A 21,664-nucleotide genomic window follows, 5' to 3' on the forward strand; every position below is an offset into this window, starting at 1 on the left:
GGTACTGAGACAACGTATGCTAGTGCACCATGTCAGAGGCAGAGGCTTTCTTTTACATGCTTATGCTGTGTTGCTGGTAGGTGTGGCATTGTGCTCAGATAAATTAGAGAACTGAAAAGAGCAGCAGTCCAAGTGTTCCCTGCTTGTAAACACTTTCTGCATGGTTTTGTTAAAGGAACATACCCTTGAAGTAGAAGAGGAGGAAGGGGAGAATAAAGGCAGGAGAGAACTATTGAACCTTCATTCTTCTGATCTCTAAATAGACCTTTGATTGTACAGCAAAGGCAAGGAGCAGCGGTCCTTTCTGCCTGTGACTGGAGTTGCATGGAATTGCCTCTAACTTTCTTTGATTAATTCACAGCTGTTCTTCTCTACTGGAAAAATCAATAGTAGCTGCATGGATGTCTGTTAAGCAGTCCTGAATTACAATAATGGCAGTAGGAGCCCAAATAATTTCTAGGTAGAGATCATGTAAATACCAGTCGCTGCCAAATCTTACTGACCAGACTTAGCAAATCTCTTCTGACCCATTTCTTCCTTCTCCCTGTTGCTTAGCAACAGATGCAGCATGTTAATGTTAAAAAGGCTGGAAAACAGGCCTTCAGCACAAGTTGCCTCTTTTCATAGGTTTTATTTCCTTGAGGGCAGACATTTGTAGTGGCTATGAGCATTCAGATTGCTTTATTTTATTCATGCTCTGCAGAATTCTTACAATAAGGTTCTTCTGCCCACTTCTGACATGTGGGAGCCTGTTTGGATCTACAGAAGGTATCTAACACCTAAAAAGAGGGGGAAACCTGCAAATTCTGCCTGTGCATTAAGCTGATTCAGCAAGCAGTAAACTGCTTTTTTTAAAATGGAAGTGTCCTTACTGATCCGCCCAGCGAGCAGATCAGTCTGAGCTATGAAGAGCAGGCAGAATCGATCCTAGTAATTAAATACCAACTTTCTAACTACTGTATCCCACCCTTTCCTCCCAGGCACAGCCATGTTTTTATCATCTGATCATAATGTATTGTACATTGATACACTACTGCTTGTGACTATCTTAAAGTAAGAGAACTAACTCCACCTGAGCTATTTATCTTCTATTAGAAAACAGCATGAAGGGTGTTTGTCATAGGCCTTGGTCGTACTATCGTAGATACTGCACATCCATAAACACAAGTAGCCTTTAAAGCCTACAGCTGAACAGAAAATCATTGATGGGGAGAGCTACCAGAAACCAGTGAGATGCTCATCATCATCTTTGGGGTGTGTATGCTGAGTTTACCATCCTAGCTATCACTAGGCTTTTGTGGGCTTCACAGCAAAAGTAACAACAGTGAAGAGAATTCCCAAGTTCAGGGAACTGCTGCGGAGAGTGAGGATGAGCAAGAGAATCACATATGCTTAGCAAGTCTGAAGTTGGTGGTTGTAGTCAGGGCAGGATGCTTATTATTATGTTTGTTTTGTTTGCAGTGAGTGCCATAATTCTTCTGACCGAATCAAGGTGCGAGTCTGGGATGAAGATGATGACATCAAGTCTCGTGTCAAGCAGAGACTGAAGCGCGAGTCCGATGATTTCCTGGGGCAGACAATCATTGAAGTCCGTACTCTTAGTGGAGAAATGGATGTGTGGTACAATCTTGGTGAGCAGGGCTTTGGGGATGAAAACCTGTCATGTGTTAGTTTGGGAATGCTTGAGAGCACTTGGGTGCATATGAACAGTTTGCAAGAAAGGAAGAAAAGCTCACATGATATCAAGGGGCATATGATGATGTTGCAGAGCAGCTCCAAGGCTTTAGTCCCAGTTAAAGTGAAGAGTGTAACATGTCAGAAGGGTGATGGTTTTTCCCTGTCAGGCATTGAAGAGTAGAGTGGGTAAAATGCTTAGAGCAGGACTGTATTCCATTTGTGCTGGAGATGTGTTTCCTGTCCTGTGCCTTTTTTTGTGCCAACACAAGCATTTAAACAGTCTGTAAGACCTGAAGGTGGACTGCACTGGGCTGGGAAGTTGTTGAGAGCTTTGCCAGTGACCAGAATAGAACATCGTAGAAAATACTGGCAAGTAACAAGGTGGTGCTGAGTTGACAGGTATAGTAATTACCTTAGGAGGTCCAAAATCTTCAGAGACACAACCAGTAGTTCCCAGGAGCTAAGGACTATGGTGAAATCAGGAATAAATTCCACGTCAGTCAGCCTCATTCTTGGAAAAGGGAACTGTCCTTGGTGGTTCTAGTTCAGCTGACTGAACCCAAGACCCTATAGCACATTTGCTGTCAGAAAGGCCCTCTTACATCTAGAAATGTACATGGTTCTATCTAGATGTCATATTGAGGGTGTAACACTGCATTTGTTTTGCTGATGTCTACTTAATAGCCAATGTTAGAAAAAGTCAGAAAGTTTTCTCTGTGGTGACTCTGATCACAAGCTCAGCCTGAGCTTCCAGCAGTTTTTTTTCCAGTGTTGTCACCTCAAGATGGCTCTGCTCTGATCAGGAGCAATGCATGAAATTGCTGATGATTTTTTCTTCTAGAAAAGCGAACAGATAAGTCTGCAGTGTCTGGGGCTATTCGCCTACAAATCAGTGTGGAGATCAAAGGCGAGGAGAAGGTGGCTCCATATCATATTCAGTACACTTGCCTTCATGAGGTAAGAAGTGGGTTCAGCTCAGTCATCACCATGTTCCTTCTGTCTCTTGAAGAAGCAATGTTCTGACCTTTCCTTCCTTAAAATGTTTCTCCTTGCACTAGATGAGCTTTGCTTTTCCCTGCTATCCAGGCTTACTACACTGAATCATCAGACCTGCATTTGTCAGGGAGGCAGAGACGTCTTTAGGCTGTTTCCCCCGCACCAGGGGCTGGCTGGCTCACTCTGCTCCACTGTCACAGCTGTGCCATATCCAGAGATAAGGCATTGGTCCACAGGTTTAATGTGGAGAAACCTGTGAATTTTCTTGAGTGATGTTTTCAGCATGTACTGTACCTATCTGTGACTTTCTTTATGAGTAAATTCTGGTCTGGGGAGGGCTTTAGCACTTGCTGTTGAGTTATGTGGGTGTTGGTGCTTCTCTGCTGCTGCACTGGTGTGTGTTGGGGAACAGAAAATAAGCTATGGTTACTGATTACTGACCTGTCTCAGGTGGACTGAACTGGGCAGGCAGTGCAGCACAAGGTGGGTAAACTCCAAAGATGACTTGTGAGAAGGACTAAAAGGAAAACCCTGTCTCAGGTTGATACATGACATGATAAAGTCTCTCTGCCAAAGAGAAGGCAGGTAGCAGGGTCAGTCTAAGAGCCTGAATAAGGTAGAGTAGTCAGAGCCCTTTCACTTGACATACAAGAATATCATGAGATCCAGTGAGGTTTAAGCAAGTTCAGATTAGAAAAGAAGGACAGATGTATCGCAGAGAGGAATGTTCAGCTACAGGACAACATATTTATCCAGATGTTTGGCTAGATGAGCCCTGTGGTGTCCTCTGGCCTTACCAGGGAACAGACAGATAGGAAGCTTAGAAAAACAGCAGTAGGCTTCTTTTAGTTGGCTATGTTGTGTCCTTCAATAAATATTTACTGTTTTTCAATTCAGTGATGGCTCATGCTTGGTAAGCCATTTCATTTTTTTCCTTCTGAACATACATGATCCCTTGCTGCCCTTTTTTGCAAATAGGTCTCCTTTTAAGTATCACCTTCTTTCATTTGTGTATCATAATATGAAGATGATTTGCAGCTAGAATACTTTAATCAGGAAAAACAGTAGAGTAAAGCAGAGTCCTTGAGCTCCTAATAAGATTGTTGGACTTTTGTATTCCTTACTACAGGGAGCCAGCTGTCTGAGAGGCTGATGAATCTCTAAGTGACGTGCATACTCTGCACAGCAGTGATAGCTGAAAGCCTTTGCAGTGTTAGATAAAATGAAGGGTTATGTTGAATAATAATGCAATTGTTTAGTTGGTGGGGGTGATCTTAAGGATGTCCTTTTAAAAAAAAATAAACTTGTTTTTACTGTTTTGCTGTGTAATAATAGTTACAAAGCCAATATAGAACTGTTACTTCAGCTAGTTTAAATAGCTCATCCATGTTAAGGCATTTCATTCTGAGGACAGACGTGTGTAGGTTTCAGGAAACTAGTCTGTGGTTTCACTGCATTGAAGCACCTCCTCTGCATCGTTCTCATGCATCGTTCATGCATTGTCACATGCACCTCCTCTGCATCGTTCACAGTGTCTGCTGGGTAAGATCGTAGGTACACATGCAAAAAATTCAGCTGGGAGAACTCAAGAAGAAAAGAAATATGTAATGGGTAGGGGGGGAAGAAAGAGGTGTTAGAGCAAAGAAATTTGTGTGAGTGACTTCTTCTGAGCAGTTCCAAACTCTTCATGAAGCTTGAAGGCTTCATCAGCCTCACATATACTTTCAATCCTGTTTTGTGTTTCAGAACCTCTTTCACCATCTCACAGATGTGCAAGGGAATGGGGTGGTGAAGATCCCTGATGCCAAAGGAGATGATGCCTGGAAGGTGTATTTTGATGAGACAGCTCAAGAGATAGTGGATGAATTCGCAATGCGTTACGGCATTGAATCTATATACCAGGCCATGACGTAAGATGCATTTCATGTGGTTGTTAGGGCGGGTAATTGGTGTAACTGTTTAATGTGACTGTTGATATTTAAAGATGAAATGTGTTGGTAATGGAAGGCTTGTCAGTGACAGCTGCTTTTTATAGGGCTTACTGTGTGAGGGGAAAGGCTGCCCGTTTCTGAATCACTGGTTTCCTCAAAGCGTAGAAATTAATGCTGATAAAGTGCTGGAATTAAGCATCTATCTGAACAGTTTGTATGCACATCTTTAAAACTAATTCTAAGGAATTGCACCAATTTTGGTTGTGAGCCATTTATGGTTTAAGACTCAAATCTTCATTTGGGCACTCTCTGTTAAAAAGATACTGCCCAGGGATCCCACTGAAGATTTCTAATGATGTGAGAAGGGATGAGGTTTTGTGAAAGTCTTTGTCCAACATGTCTGTTGTGGCAATTGATGAAGTCCTTTGAAGTCACTAATTTCCCAGGTGCTGTTGAAGGTATTTATAGGACGTTTGTATAATGGAGCTACTGATTTGTCCTCTTTGGAGCTAGGCTAATGCAGTTCCTGATCTTCAAAGAGCATTTTCCTTCTCACTATATTTTTACTTGGACTTGGGATTAGCCATTTTTCCTCTTAAAGACTAGCAGTGATATGCTTTGCTTTTTTGTTATTTCAAATGTGATATTAAATACAGCAGACAAACGTGAAATTTTTCATGTTAGATGCTGAAGCTCTTAAGGTCTGAGTCCTTGGGTGAAGTGTAATCTATAATTATGTCACTTGCAAACACCTTTTCTGCCTACTGATTTAAGCCAAAGTGGAAAAGAAATGGAAGGTAGGTCCAGAGATCTAGTCATTGCTTATAGCAGAGCTAAATTGGAAGTTGCACCAGACTGTTCAGGGCCTCTTTCAGCTTGTTGAAAATTTCCAAGGGTGGATGTTCACTACCTCTTTGGGCTCCAGATGTCAGGCTGTATTACTCTGGGGAAGAAATCCATGGTTGAAATCCAAATTGGAAAACCCTATTTTGAATTTCCTGTGCTATAACTGCTGCATATTGCTGCTTATCTTTTAGTCTTCCCTCTAAAAGGATTTTGTCCTGGCTCAATATTCTCACTAACCCTCTCCTCTCTGCTAAGTAGAAGACATTGAGTAGAGTTCCAGTCCTCACCCCTTCTCCTAGCTAAATAAAGCCATTGTATATGTCTCATCTTTACTTACCATGTCTAAATGACCACTTGGTACGTAGTTATCGTGTAGCAAGCATGTTAAGATTCAGGCATCAATATCAGTGAGAGAAATTCTCTCACTGGAGCTTTTTTGGTTATAATCATTTGTATGTTAGCTAGAACAGAAGCTAATGTCTGTGATGAGTCCAGTGGATGGAACCCCTCAGAGGGCTGAAGCACCTCTCCTATCAGGAAAGGCTGAGAGAGCTCGGAGAAAAGAAGGCTCTGGGAAGACCTTAGAGCAGTCTTTCAATGCTTAAATGGGGCTTAGAAGAAATATGGGGACAACTTTAGAACATCTGTAGTGATAGATGAAGGGGTAATAGTTTTAAACTAAACTACTCCGTGATTCTGTGAGCCCTATAGGGAGAAAGCTACATTTAGAAAGTAGTTCCTAGATTTACTTTGGGAACTCAGTGAGGATTCCTGCTTAAAAAGGACTGCTTAAAAATGCCAACTCTTGTATGTGTTGGGATGAACTTTACTTGCCATGTCACATAATATCAGACTCTTGAACTCTGATTTCCCCCCCGCTTATGTCGAACAGATTTTCTTTGATTGTTTAATCATTTCACAAGCCCAGCCGCTTCTGGCATAATTTTGGTATTTCCTGCAGGAAGCTTCCATGCATTTTAATGAGAACAGTTAAATGAGAAAATGCAAATGAGTGTGCATGTTTCCTGCGGGCTAAGGGGTTAGCCCTAAGGAATCACGTATCAGTGCAGCACAGAAATACTAGTGGGTGATCTAACTGTGCTTTAATGCTTTCCAGTTACTGCTGCCTCATGTTACCTCAGAACCTGTGGCTGCCTCAAGTGGCAGCAAATTACATAGATTTCCTGGTGTCAAGCTTGAGTCTAGGAACTGGATTAGGAACACAGGGTATCACCTAAGTCACAAGCTGTTGGCAAGAAATACTTGAGAAGCTATTTTATGATCTGGAAAGGGATGTAGTGAAGGGATTTCCTCTTGTTTCAAGCATATCTGTTGTCTAGATGGCATCTTTCTGAAATAGCTCTGGGATGCTGCAGATTTACAGGAAGGGAGGAAATGACTATCATCTGTTCATGATGCCAGCCAGAGTAAGGGGAATATTAAAGGGATAGAATCAAGTTGTGCTACATGAAAGAGACCAGAATGACTTACAGAACTGTCCTTTTGCAGGCATTTTGCTTGTCTCTCCTCTAAATACATGTGCCCAGGCGTGCCAGCTGTGATGAGCACCTTACTTGCCAATATCAATGCTTATTATGCGCACACCACTGCCTCCACGAATGTGTCTGCTTCGGACCGCTTTGCAGCCTCCAATTTTGGGGTATGTTAGCGTGTTTGGTGATGTTACAATTCAACTTATGTAATTTGCCTACGGTCCTTCTGCCTCTCAATACATAACTAGTTCTGTGTAAAGAATATTAATTCTGTGAGGAGTTGGAATCTGTGGAGCTCTTCTAGACAAGACAAAGAGCATCGTTTTATTGTCATCACCATGCATTTTAGATATTAATCAATGTAATGTATTATGATGTTTATTCTTTGTGTTCAAATTATACTGGAGCACAGATGGTATGGAATAAGCAAATAGTCTTAAACACTGCGGGTGATGCTGTTGATAAAATACATTGTGTGATCTGATCGTTTCAGAACTTTGTTTTAAAAACAGAAACTGGTTTATGAAAATACAAACCAAAAAGATGTCTGTCCCCCTAATGGTTAAAATGTTTTTCATATAACATGTGGTGGAGTTGAGCGTGCTGGAAAAGTATTTGGGAAAGCTCGTGCTTCTCTTCAGACTGAGAATTTATAGATTGAATGAGGAGGTGTTCACGATGCCAGATCAGAATCCAGTGAAGAGACCCGACCTTGAGAAGATAGTCACGAGAAGCCTGTAATACTTGTCACTGAACTAACAGATAAGATCTTGGAGCTGTGTCATTGCTCTGAATTAGACCCTTTTCTGCCTGTTCCTTTATTCATCTCTGAATAAATATTTTCTCTTAAATATAAGTTTGGTGCAAATTGCAGACTAGAAATCAGAGGGAGATTTGTTCTGCCTCTACTTGAGAGTGATAATGGAGCATTTTTCTGATGTTACACATGAACAATTCTAATGTTACACAGACTTCAGAAATAATTACAGTATGAGAGTAAATCCAAGAATAAAAAGAAAATACTGTTTGCACAATACCATGCATCCATATTGCTTCCTCCTACTCTCTTGAGATCTGACACTAATTCCCTGATACCCTGCTGCTTGCACTGAACATCGATTAGACAGTGATGATACGTAACATTTATTGGTGTTTTCTGCTCAACAGAAAGAACGATTTGTGAAGCTTCTGGACCAGCTTCATAATTCACTTCGGATTGATCTCTCAATGTACAGGGTGAGTGGGAATAAACAGAATCCTTTCAGGCATTCTGTTGGGCAGAGGGGAAACACACTATTTGGATTTCTCTTATGTTTCTAAGTTTTTGGGTAGTTTCTGTCTTACAGAATTGTCATGTCAAGCTTGTTGCATGAATACACCATTTTGTTTTCTTCATGGATACACAAACCATGTTTTTTTCTTGCATTATAACTTCCTCAAGACTTCTGAAATAATTTAAGGATTGTGAACTGTGCAAGTTGGGTTTGAATTAGTCTTATCAGCTACTTCAGGTATCATCTACAAACAGAAAACAGACTTATTCTCCCCTAGTATACAGAAATCTTTTAGAGGAACTGCCCTTGTGTTGTCACTTACTTTAGGTTTGTTGAACTTGAGTCACTGACACTGACTCTGGATCTACAAGATGTCCTTTCAGATTGAGATCCCCCTGGCTTCAGCATATTGGGAAGAGATGAGTTTCAGATGTTGGTATCAGTCCCTCAGTCTCCTTGAAACCCCTATTTTCTTTCTTTGCTATTCTAATCAACATGGTCTTACCATGTGATGTGGCTTTTCTTTCATTTTTTTTTTAATTCCTTGCTATTTGATTTCAATTAGTGACTAATATATTGAAAAATTTAACAATGGTGGCAAAATAAGAGCTTTGATTTGATTTATTTACAAGTAGAACCTCTTCTGATTAGTGCATTTATGTGAAGTACAGTGAAGCATATAGTGTAGAGAAACATGAGCAGACTAAGAGGAGAAGTGCATTAGGAAGACATAAAAACAAGGGGCAAGTTGCAAAAGAAGATAAAAGGAATGTTGTATAAAGAGCTATTCTAAAACTACATCACTAGAAAGAGAAGGTCTGAAGAGAGCACTGATCTACCGAGTAGAAGAGGGAAAATTATCAACAAGTGGCAATAGGAATCTCTAGTGGTGATGTCTTTTTTGTTTGCTCGGTCTTCAGTAAAAGCTGCTTTCCAGTGGCTCATGCAGCTAAACCATGGACAAACAAGTAAGCTCTTACATAAAGGATCAGGAGAGATTTGTATAGTTTAAATAATTTAGATGTTATCTAATTGGCAGTATATTTACAGAAATGCCTGAATCAATTTGGGAGCCCTTAATAATTATCTTAAGACCTCTGAAGGGCATGTTAAATTCTGGAAGAGAAAGGTGTTGGTTTCCAGCTTTCAAGACGGGAGATGGGAATTCACAATTTAAATTGCGCAGATTAATCCTCCCCTTTCCCCTAATTTAATCAAGCTATTTGTAAGCACTTTAAACAATGAATAACCAGCAGTGTGGATTTGTGGAAAAGAAAGTGACAAGCGAATGTGTGTTGCTTCCATTGGCAGGTCAGGATGGGACAGCTGGAGCTCCCTCGGGTGGCTCCACGTCACCCTATGAATAATTAGTTTGAAAATTGTTTTGTAAGCTGCTTGGTCACTAGCCGACATAAGCATAAAGGAGATTAAATTTCAATAGAAGTAATGTTATCTTTTCCTGATCATAGAATCATAAAATAGTTAGGGTTGGAAAGGACCTTAAGATCATCCAGTTCCAACCCCCCTGCCATGGGCAGGGACTCCTCACACTAAACCATGTCACCCAAGGCCTCATCCAACCTGGCCTTGAACACTGCCAAGGATGGAGCATTCACAGCCTCCCTGGGCAACCCATTCCAGTGCCTCACCACCCTAACAGTAAATTATTTCTTCCTTATATCCAATCTAAACTTCCCCTGTTTAAGTGATTATTTCTGATTAATAACATGCATTCAGTCCTCAATATTCATCCAACGGTTTCTGTTTAAATCTTGAATGAGAAAAGTCTTTGATTTTGATGAATACCCTGAGTGCCAGAAAGTCCATGTGTGGGCAATGTAAAGTTTAAAAGGAGAGTTGTCTAGGAATGAGCATCTATAAATACTGCTAAAGAGCATTAAATTGCTTGCAGTGGTTAGCTGAACTGCAATAGTACTTAATTGCTGTCAGGAGACAGCATATTTTTCTGCAAATCCTCAGTAATAAATGAAATAAAATAAAAATAAAATGAAAAATTATTCCCCTCTGCCCTATTTGCCTTTGTGTCTAATAATTTTTGATTGTGCACATATGAAAAGACTATCCAAGTTAAGGTTGCCTTTGCCATTTTACTTGCAACAAAACCAATCACATCAGCTTGCTTACAAGAACGCGCTGAGAAACATGAATGCTGTTAAAGGACACAGGGAGGGGAGACGGAATGTAGGAAACAGCATGATGCCTGAGGTCAGAAAGGGAATGGATTCTTGCAAGAAGCAAAGCTCCTTGTGTTCAGCATATACATTTATATGTGTATATATGTATATACATATGCACACATATGTATCGTATCTGGAAGGGACAATGAGACGTGTAACTTCAGTGGAACCCAGAGTGTGGAAGAGGAAACTATGGTCATCTACAGCAGGGTGGTGGACAGAGTATGTAAAATAAGTGCATTAGAGGAAAGGATACATGCTTATCTTAGCAGATTGGGTCTTAGAAGGGACTGAGTGATTACCATGACTTCTTACAGGGAGCAAGGGCTCATTTTCCCTTCTCAGCCCTGTTTATTTCTCTCTGGAGGTTGCTAATATACCACACCAAAATAGAAGCAGTGAGTGCAGAAAGGAAAGGGTCCACACAAGCAACATCAAGCAAGAGGCCAGGAGCTACTGGTGACGTGGCTGTTGCTCCTTACTTGCTCCTCGGGCAGCCAAGGAGTTACCTCCTTCTGCTGAGGGCTGTCAGTCTCCTGGCATCCGCAGATTTTACATTCATACGAGAAGCTATTTAATTAAGCAAACAGATAAGCTCCTGCAGCAAAAAGGCCTTATTTATTGAGCATTGTTTTGACTGGTAAAAGCTTCTCAAGCAGGAAATGTTTCCAAGACACTTTCCTTATTTAGCACATGCTTAAAGTCTTGCATGGATCTGACTGTGCTTTCCAACAGGATTTTCCTTTTTTGTCAACAGAATAACTTCCCAGCCAGCAGCCGGGAACGGCTGCAGGACCTGAAGTCTACAGTGGATTTGCTGACCAGCATCACTTTTTTCAGGATGAAGGTAGTGTTATGGGTGGGGATGGAAGCGCGGCCTCTGCAGTTTTTGCCTCAGGAGTTGGTTTCTCATTTTCAAATCATAGTTTCATGTTGTTGCTTTAGACACTTACGGAAAATGGAGATCATCTGCTGACCATGTAATAAACATCCACGTTTTATCTTTACTTCACTGTATTTTGCATCATGAAGATGAAAGTTGTGATTTCCCCTGAGGTTCTTCAGTCATAAATAAGGCACAAATAATCAAAAAGAAAAAAAAGGAGAAAAAAGAAAATTCTGGGTTTGGGAAGATAATTTAACTTTTGTTAATGGCATTAGGAAGCTTTTCCTGTGTACAACATTTATCGGTCATTGCCATCTCTTCACCATTTTTTATCTCATAAATAAGTTTAAATTTATTTCTTGGGGGGTGAGATACTGAAATGGGATCATATCTCTCAGCAGAGATCCAAGAAGGTTGTTGTGAATACTAATGTGCTGTTTGTGTAGTTAAGTGTAAGATTCTAGCAGTGTATAATGAGATTATTCCTGCTTTTTTTTTTTTTTTTTTTGCCTTTTTTGTTTTTAGTATTGTACGTCAGCACATGTCGTTTAGTAATTTTTATCTTATCAAAACCAAAGCAAACCTTTAATTTGAGGTATTTCAGGATGTGCTTATAATTTTATTCTTAAGCCATAGGGTAAATGAAGTTTTAGAACTTTATTTTGAAAGTGCCCGTTCAGACAATATATTTGTATTGAAAGTTTGCTTTATAGAAATACTCTGAAAAGTTTAGAGGTAGTGACAATATCAAAATCATCTCAGGTTATAGTTTCATTCACAGGGTGATGGCTGTGTATCTGTGTAGTTTAACTCTGCAGTGTTTTTCTAAAGCGATGAAATAATGCAAAGGGCTGCTGTTGGAAGAGGAAAAGGAGTATCAGATGGTATGTCCCTAAGGAGTCTGGTGTACTTTAAAATTCAATAAAGCTTGTGATGAAAGATATCCTTAAAGGAAGTTTTTGTATTTAAAGGCATGCAAGTGTTTGGTTTTCAGCAAGGCTTTCCAGATTAGATGTGATACACTCCTCTAGTGTATTGCACATTCTTCTAGTGTAGAGAAAGATTGCTTGCTGGTTTCTTAGCAAAATCCAATGAATTTAACAGAAATTATGAGTGCTTGGCTCAGATTATACACGCATCAATACACATGATTTATTTATTCTGAAGATTATCCTTGATGCTTCAAAATCCCTTTTATGTTCCAAATGATCCTGCAGGGACATAAGTGTTGTCACTGCTTTTTTATGCCTGGAGAGAGCAATCCATTTGCGGTTTCAGATCGCTGATAGCAGGGGTTGCTGAAAAGAGATCCACCAAGTCCTTGGTAGCTCCCAAACCACTGACTTGTTCTTTCCATGTTTGATTTATGAGCAGTGCTTTATTTGACAATCTTTGTTGCCTCCTTGTCAGGTCCAAGAGCTGCAGAGTCCACCCCGAGCCAGCCAGGTTGTGAAGGACTGTGTGAAAGCTTGCCTCAACTCCACCTATGAGTACATTTTCAACAACTGTCACGAGCTGTACAGTCGCGAGTACCAGACAGATCCTGTGAGTAGCTGATAAATGGGCAGAAACGCAAGTTTCTGATTTTCTTCAAATAATAATGAGAATACTAATTCGTGTAGAGAGCTAACACAAACAAAATTATATGACTTGTTATCTTCTGAATGCAAAAACTTGTAATCAGCTAATGAACACTAATTAGTAAGTGGAGGATGATAATTATTTTACACTAATTACGATCCGTTTTGCTAGCTCAGCTATTTTATTTCAATCTGCGAAGGGAAGGTTTGATGCAGCTTTGAGTGAAAAAAGCCAATTAGAGCAAAATGTAGACTGTTCAAGAAACAGTCTTTAGCATAGATAAACCTCAAGTAGTGAAATTTTATCTTGGTTACTAGAACCCAGTGCCCTGCGCTGGGTTTAGGAGGTACCTCTAGACACAAACTGTTTTCAAATCCATGAGAGCTCTACTGGCCACTCTGCAGTAATGCACACACGATGTGTCAGCGTGGATGCAGTTGTTAACCCAGGTCCCTAAAAAGCAAGTATTTCAAACTAGCTTATAGCAAATGGTGTCTGAGCATATCTCCTGGAGCCTGCCCTGCTCTTGGCGTGGTAAATAACAAAACAGGGATTATTTGGCTTTAAGGCTACCAGTAAGCAATATGGTTTGGCTTGTTACTGTGTTTTGCATTAGATCATGCAAGTTGACAGCAGGCATTAATAATTTTAAGCTCTTCAGAGAAAAAGGTCCATAGGGAATTAGTGTTTGAAGTTTCTATGGTGATCTACATTTGCCAGCTTTTTCTTTCCACTTTAAATTTACACTGGTTTTCCAATGGTTTCCTTCCCAGAACAAAAATCAGGACCTTCCTCCTGAGGAACAGGGCCCCAGCATCAGGAACCTGGATTTCTGGCCCAAGCTCATCACTTTGATAGTTTCCATTATAGAAGAGGACAAGAATTCTTATACCCCAGTCCTGAATCAGTAAGAATCTTCCTTGTTTTGTGTGTCTAATGCTAGTCTCTGTGTGCTCTGCTTTATTTGTTAAACTGCTTTCTATCTCTTCTGTCACTTGTGTATTTATGGAAGTACTTATCTTGTCTGTCTGTCTTTCTGTCTTATCTGTCTCTGTCTATATAAATAACTTTTTGATTGGGATGGAAGAGTTTCAAAAGGTTCAGTTACGATGGCGTTCAAGCTCAAACACCCTGATTATTACAATCCTGAACTCAGGGAGGCACCTGAAAATGGGGTGAGAGTTCTTTTGGTTTTTTCTCATGTTGAGCAGTCTGGGACACGCATTAATGTACACACATGGTGCTATGCTGACACCACCTTACGCTGTGATTTAGGAATGTGCTGTCCATGCAGCGGTGGAAGCTTGCAGTGGGTGGGATTGCCACATTGGAAAGGAACTTGAAACTAGTCTGTTTAACTGGTGGATACTCCTCCAACAGTCCCACAGGGCAGGAGCTATCTAACAAAGTATTACACACAAAATGCTGGATTATGGCCTAGGGATCATTGATTAAACATGGCAAGGGCACCTGTACTCACAGGTCAGCCTAGTAACCTTAGAAAAAAAGACATATGGACAAGAAAGAGAAAAAAGCTGCAAGGGCACTGAGATCATGTTTCCAGAATTACTGTATGCTTCTCTTTTAGGAGAGACATCCAGGGCTTGGCTTTTTGAATTAAAACGAGTCTCAATAGCAGTGTTGTTTTCAGGTTATTTAGTCTATTCCACAGAGTCCAGTTCATGATCTCCAGTTTCCACCTGATCATTTATTTAGGGTGAAGGAGGCGTTTGTAATGTTGAGCTTTTCAGCTTGTAGTTTAACTCAGAGCCGAATAAAGAAGAGAGAGCCTTTTGGTCTGATACATGCTGAAGCCTTTCCCTAATGTCCACTTAGGTTTCCTCAGGAGCTTGCTGTTGGGAAGATCAGTGCAGAGGTGATGTGGAGTCTTTTTGCCCAGGATATGAAATACGCCATGGAAGGTAAGAGAATTCCTCCCTGCTTCCAGCTGACTTTTTGCTGATCTTTGTTCTCAATTCATTTGCTGTAAATGAGGCTTAATGGTGCACATTAGTACCATCACTGTTCAGAGCAGGGATTTCTAGTGGTTTATTTGTGGACAGCTGCATAATGTGTGAAAATCGAGGCTGAGATCTGCATGATCTCTAGACCTGTGTGTCAGACTTCATTGCAAGCCGGTTGTTGTCATCCCAGCTGGTTTGAAATCAGTTCACTTTGGCAATTTATTTGTGCAATGTACAATGGTAGAAAGGGCTGGAGAAGTAGGTGGACTCTAGGTTGTGCCTGGCTGTAGTTTCCTGAATAGTACAGCATAGACAGTCTAAGCCATTGGCAGAATCATACTGTTAGAACAAATCCTCCTTCTGATATCTTCATTTTTAATTAATCTTGCGTAATCCCAGCCAACTCCTAGAAAAGGAGACATTTTCCTGTTTCTGAAAATGAGTTAGGCATACAGAGCCCAGCAAACCCCTGGAAAGGAATTCTGCTGCTTGCAGTCCACTTCTGATGGTTGATTACAGTTTCTGAATTTATTTTCAGTTCTATAAATTCATTTGCACAATGTAATCATCTTCTTACAAAGTTCAGAGAGCATCCAGCTCCCACCAACTGTGCAGCTGTGGTAGCAGTTGTTTTCCCAGTATTTTGCAGGGTCAGGCTTTATGATCATCTGTAAACTGATACTGTGATAAACCCGATAAATGCTGACAAGTAAGTGCAGATAAACCAGCCAGTGCTGGCTGTGGCATGCTAGCTGTGTTCATATTCCAAAACCAGGTGAAGCTACTGCTTTTGGTCAGTCACAAAATCATGCTTGATCCATTTGTCCCCAGTTTGATCTCAGGTCACTCCTAGAAGTGACAGCCTATTAGATGCTCACTTCAGACCTCTAGGAAAAACTGCTGTCAGTAAAAGAGTAAGAGCAGCTTGTTCTTTGGGAACGGTCTGTGGGGTTGCTCTGTAAGCTAAGAAGATTGACTCCATCTACTTCTTAGTCTTCGACAGCGCAACAGGAGTAGAGATTGTGCTGTGTGGATACACTCTTTGCCAGCTCTAGGCTTGAATTCAGCAGGCTGCAGGTCTGGATGAAGTGTTCTCATTTCTGTGTTAGGCACTTTTTATATACACTTGTACCTCACAGTTCCTTTATGTTGTGAGGTCGTGTTGATGTAAGAACAGGCATTGGAAAGAAGGACTAAGACCTGCTATGTTGAAGAGTCTGTTTTATAGTGACTATCACTACTTGCTTGTGTGTTAGAGATAGGGCAACTGTGGTAACTTCATGTACACTTTCCCTAGAAACTGTTTGCTCCTGCAAACCATTTTGGCTCCCCTTTCTATTTTGTCCTTATTTACCCCTATGTGCTCACCCTCAGGAATTTATAATGCAGTTGGCTCTTCTACATGTTGAAAGTGCTGTATCTTCCTCTTTTATGAGCAGCCACAAGAGCTGGATCTTTCCAGATCTAGTTGCTGACTTTCCTAAGATTCCTCTTCTCTGTTGCATCCAAAATGCAGCTGCAAAATGGTTACTGTTATGTGTGTGAATTTGACTATCAAAGGGGACAAGACTTCGGTTTTTTTAATCTTGTTCCTCTTTTAAATGGCTCTGTTTGATTGCCAGTGCCTTGGTTAGTTCTGCCTTCCAGGTTTTCTCTGTTCACATTTCATACCGTGTCCCCTTTGCCTCTGTCCACCCTGGTGAACTTGGACTTATTTTAGCTTTTCCTGGCATCCTTCTGATCACTTGTGAGCTTCTTAGGACAAGACTTGTTATAACTTTCCCATTCATATAGGCTGGTGAATCCATGAGTTCACCAGCCCATAGCAAATACTTGCTGAGAGAGCATCCTTGTTCAAAGTATTTTGTGGTGAGAAAAGTTGACACAGAGGCAGCTGATGGGCAGGGAAGTGTTTGCCTTTTGAATGAAAGCTGAAAAACTGTGTAGTACATGTATTGGTATTCTAGCTGTGCAAGTCCTGCAGGAGGATTGAACAATAGTAGAGTTCGTGTTGGTGTGTGTCTCTTCCAAATATATATTAAAGAAATCCTCAGAGTGCAGAATTCTATTTGATGTGAGCATGACTCCTCACTGCTTTGCTCTCAGAAATTTAGGAATATAACCTTTAGAACAAGCTATACAATAATTCAGTTACTTACTACATGTGTTTTAAATGCAGATGATTAGATTAGCTACTGCATTTATTTATTTATTTATTTTTAATGAGGGGATAAAAGGGATTAAAGGAGACAGATTAAGTCATGTGAAGGATGATGATTAGATTTGCTGTGCCCTGTCATTTCTCAGTTTGTGTAATAATCCTGGGTATGCTTCTGTTGTGCTCAAAAATCTGTATGCATCAGGAGCTCTCTGCAACAAAAGCTAATTGTTTTGTTTATATATGTGCATATGAATTCAGAGTGTAACTCCTGCTTCTAACTTTCTTCATGGTGTTTTGTTCCTAAGTTCTAGATAACATGAGCTCATTCACCTCACCAAGTGGTAAGTTTGTGCACCTTGGTCGAGTTTATAGTTGTGAGTCGGCAAAGACTTTCATCTGATACCCATAGTTTTAGTACCTTGTATGTAGTTCCTAATATTAGTGTTATTCCCTTAGTTTTATGCCACTGATGAGCAGATCTGCAAAGATGACTTGGACGACCACAGTGCTGCTGCAGAAATGGAGAGTCAAACATCCATTTTCTGTTTCAGCAACTGGTAGCAATAGTCACAGCAGCAGTGTGTTTGACTGCTGGAAGACGAAGAGCATGGCAGACCTATCTTATGCCTTCATCTCCCCTAGGGAGACTCAGCTTCTGAGACACAGCAGAAACTCCAAGATCTACCCTACTTGTTTTTTTCTCTTTCTCCCAAAGCAGTAACAATTCAGGACACCATGAACAGCAGACTAGCCCTTCCCTCCTTCCTGTCGAGGCAGTATACGAGGCATTGAGGAGTGTCCCTTGTTCCCCATCAACCTAAGAGGAAAACAGATAGGATACTTATGTTGCATGGCTCAGACTTGGCTGGCAAGATCATTCTACCCTGGAGTCACAGTAGCATAGAGGATGTTTTTTCCAAGTCATACAGTTAGCTCCACCTCTGGAATGCTGACTGGTGCTGGATAGCCTCCTTTTGAGCCCACTGATAACTGGGATTACAAATTTCTTCACTGTCATCTGTGAAACTTCTGCAACCCAGAAAACACAAATACCCTGAGCAAAGAGGGCTTCCGTTCTTTCTTTAGTAGAAGACAGTAATAGAAAATCAACATCATCCTTGACAGCAACGTTTAGTCTTAATTTGGATGTATCAGCATTAGGAGAGTTGCAAATTGGAAGCATCTCTGGTAGGAAGAGAGACTGAGTAGAGCTGGCGAGCTGGATTGAAATAAATCATTCTGCCACATTCTCATTTCTAGTAAGGGGAGGGGAATCAGATGTACACACAGATGCCAGCTGTCTAAAGTGTTAATGCTTTGGCAGCCTCGGTACCTATTAGAGTTATTTTGCAAAAATTTGGTATTATTAGCTAGAAATTAACCCATGGAAAGTAGGCTAACAATCAAGAAAAAAAAAAATCACATGGATTAAAGATGTGGTGGATTAAGGAAGTCCTGTTCTCTGCCTGAAAAATAGAACTAGACATGACACTAGAAAGTGTGCTTCTAGGGAGTGGTTCCCTATTAATGCCTTAATAATATGGCCTTGGTGACCCTAGAAGCTCTTCTCCGGAGGAGGCTTTTGCAGATGAAATCCGCTGAGGAAATGTGAGGGACTTAGAGAACTCTGTGGTCTTTTCAGGATAAAACACGCCAGATGCTGCAAAATATCTGTGCACTCTTCCACTGTTGCTGCCACAAAGCCCTTTAAAAGCCAGCAGGTGATAAAGCAGAACAGAAACGTGCTAAGATTGATGGCTTCTGCACTTTACATTTTGCTTTTATCCAAAATGGGTTTTCAGAGTACACCTCTGGCCGCTGTGTTTCCATGTCACCTTCAAATGCTCTTAAAGATTTCCCTTTACAAAGAATGCAGGTGATCAAACTGTGCAGGGACTATTGAAGGGGGAAGGCAGATGGAACGAGATGTTTGGGGTAAAGGGGCTTGGGGGCTTTGTTGGCTTTCTTTGTCCTCCAGCATGTTTGAGCTGTTATGGTTCTCTTTTGTCTTTTCTCTGTCACAAGCCCCACCTTTCTTCCGCATACGTAAAGTTCTCTTTTATGGTGGTAAGACTTCTCCTTCTTTCTTTTGCATTCCTGTAGTTTTATCCCCTTGGTGTCAAGCCTCTCCTTATCTGCTTTAGATGGCTAGGTAGTCCCAGTAGCAGTCCTTGGGCTTATGCTTCTGTGGCTGCTTTGCATCTTCATTTTCTTCAACTTAATAGCCTTTTGAATGTCCTAAACCCCAGGAAAGGCTTGAATTACTTGCTCTTAGTGCACTGCTTAATTTTGATAAAATCTGAGTTCTTTTTACCTCCAAGCCAGACCTTCCTTCTGCAGGAACAGTGCTTTACCCATGTGGGAACAGCACCTGGGTGTCAGCACATGTCAAAGTTAATGAAGTTATAATTGTCCATTGATTGCCTTGCTGTCACAGGGAGCTAAGCAGGCATGGTTATTGCTGTGTTTGTTTCCAGTTTTAGATCCGCAGTGAGCTCTGCATTTTCTTCCTCAGTTATTGTGGAGGAAGATCAGCAGTTCAGAGAACTGGATATTTCCATATACTTCCTTAGCGCTCAAGAAAGATTCTAGGTTTATTAATATTTAACAGGAATGGACTTTCCTTTGCTCCAGTACAAGCAAATTCACTGTGAAGAGCAATGGATCACAGTACATGTGAAATAGTAGCACATGTAAAGTAATTTGTCCATCAAACTATCACCTCTGAGGACTGTGCCTCTTGGATAACAGGCATTTTAATTTCTTGAAAACAAAGGTTGGGTTTCTTTCTTTTTGAGGTTGTATCTGTGTGGATCTACATGTTGAAGAAGGAAATCTATATTACACCGTTAGAGGTTTGCAAACAACTCACTGAGGTATTCCACTGTTTGAATGTTGACAAGGCTTGCAGAATAATTATCCATGTAAAGTTCTTTGCTTCTTGTGTTTTCGGTTGGATAATTTATAATTTGTTTGGCTTTTCTTCTTATACATGTTGTTAAAGCTGAGAGAGAGGTGAAAGTTTTTTGATGGTTTGAAATTGTTATGAGAATTGATGTTTACATGAAAATAGATTATGATATTGTAAGATAAGCTTGTTTGTCAGGTAGAAAGCTAGGGCCATTTTGCATCATCAGGATGTATCCTATGCTGATGAGTGTCTGTAGCGTGTATTGCTCTTGTGTGCATATATCTACCCAGTTACTGGATACTTGTACTGAAGTCCTAGATTAAACTCATTCAAAAATGAGAAAAAAATTTCCACCTTTTAACATGTTTGGATCCTGTCTACACATCAGTAGTGATGCTGCTGGAAAGCTCCATCAGAAATGAGGTAACCTTATAAAAGGTAGAAAGATTAGTCTAATGTCAATTTTTTTTTTGGGGGGGGGGGAAAAAAGCCTAAGCCAAAATAATGTGTATTTTAGTCTCCTATCTCACACTGTAGCCATGGACTAGGAGCTTGCTGCGGTACTGGAGAGAACAAATAGACCTGGCACAAACTGTATTCATTTTTGTTGAAGTCTGGCAGAAGAAAGAGATGGATATGGACAGGCAGCACTAGGGAGTGGCAGAATTGGACACCTGATAATTCAAGATCACAGTGCAGGCAAAAAGCAAACTGCTGAGTCCTCTTAGCATCATGGAAAAGGGATTCTTTTTTCTATTCAAGGAGGATTTTGAAGAAAAGCAGTGTGGTAAGCCTGTGTAAGCAAATGAGGGTTGGCTTGGGAGAAAGTGTAGAGATTGTTCAGGAGAACTTAAGTAGCTTAAAACCAGGGATTGTGGGCTGCTCAGAGGTGGGAATCAACTGCTGAATGATGGTAGTGTGGACGTAGGCTGTGAAGGGTCTTGAGAGCAAAGACGTGGAGTATACATTTCTCGTGAAGAGAGAAAGGGGAGCAGTAGCCTAGAAGCATGAGTTCTGCAGAAACATTGGTCTGAATATGGCAAGTGCTTTAGCAGCAGACATGTATGGGAAGGATCATGTTGTGGAGGTATGTGTATTACACAGGGAGGAACAGCATTGTCCCAGCATTGCCTGGGTACAAAACCATAATGAAACCTGGCAGGAGAAGAGGCTCAGCACCAGATGGAGATCCATGTGTCACTTCAGTGGGCTGTGCTCAGGAAGGCAATACAAATAAGAAAACTTTTGCCTTCTGGAAGAGAAGTGCTATGAATTCCTTCAAACTGTGGATCAGAGAAGGCTCCAGCTCCTGTGTAGCTTGTTTGAACTTGCTTGTGACTCCCACTGGCAAACTCTAAAGAACTGGATGCTTTTTACTCTTGTCTTTTAGGGGATGTAGTGTAACGTGTTGATAGTGACTTTCTTTATATCCAAGAATGAACAGATTTGCTCTCCTTGATTTATTTCCTGCAAAGGTGAAATCTGAACTGTCATATGTTAAATGCAAAGGCCGTCAGAATGTTCTATTTTTATTGCTTTGAAAACAAAAAAATCTGCAACAAATGGAAGTATTAATTAGAGGTACAGAAATAAACTCCAGAGCCTAAACAGTCAACCACGAAGAACCCCTGCCTGCTGCCAAAATCCTGTCTTGTGAAGATTTTGTGGCTCTGTAGGTGCTCCATCTACAAAACCATTGCATACTACAGACATGCTTTGTAAGATGCTCCTGTGCCTAATACGGTG

The 21,664-nt window shown here is 40.8% G+C and overlaps 1 protein-coding gene across 1 annotated transcript in view; it reads left to right on the forward strand.

The window, feature by feature from the left end:
* Positions 1-21,664, forward strand: part of LOC308231703 (protein unc-13 homolog B-like) — a gene marked incomplete at both ends in the record, with an annotated part of 214,278 nt that overhangs the window by 152,010 nt on the left and 40,604 nt on the right. The window contains 9 exons of the mRNA XM_080637365.1: positions 1,462-1,631; positions 2,519-2,634; positions 4,420-4,583; positions 6,960-7,110; positions 8,111-8,179; positions 11,173-11,262; positions 12,712-12,846; positions 13,656-13,789; positions 14,719-14,804. Of these exons, the coding sequence (XP_080493491.1) occupies positions 1,462-1,631; positions 2,519-2,634; positions 4,420-4,583; positions 6,960-7,110; positions 8,111-8,179; positions 11,173-11,262; positions 12,712-12,846; positions 13,656-13,789; positions 14,719-14,804 (1,115 nt within the window). The remainder of the gene's footprint in view (positions 1-1,461; positions 1,632-2,518; positions 2,635-4,419; positions 4,584-6,959; positions 7,111-8,110; positions 8,180-11,172; positions 11,263-12,711; positions 12,847-13,655; positions 13,790-14,718; positions 14,805-21,664) is intronic.

Source organism: Psittacula echo, assembly GCF_963264785.1.
Source record: "Psittacula echo genome assembly, chromosome: Z".
NCBI classification, from domain to species: domain Eukaryota; kingdom Metazoa; phylum Chordata; class Aves; order Psittaciformes; family Psittacidae; genus Psittacula; species Psittacula echo.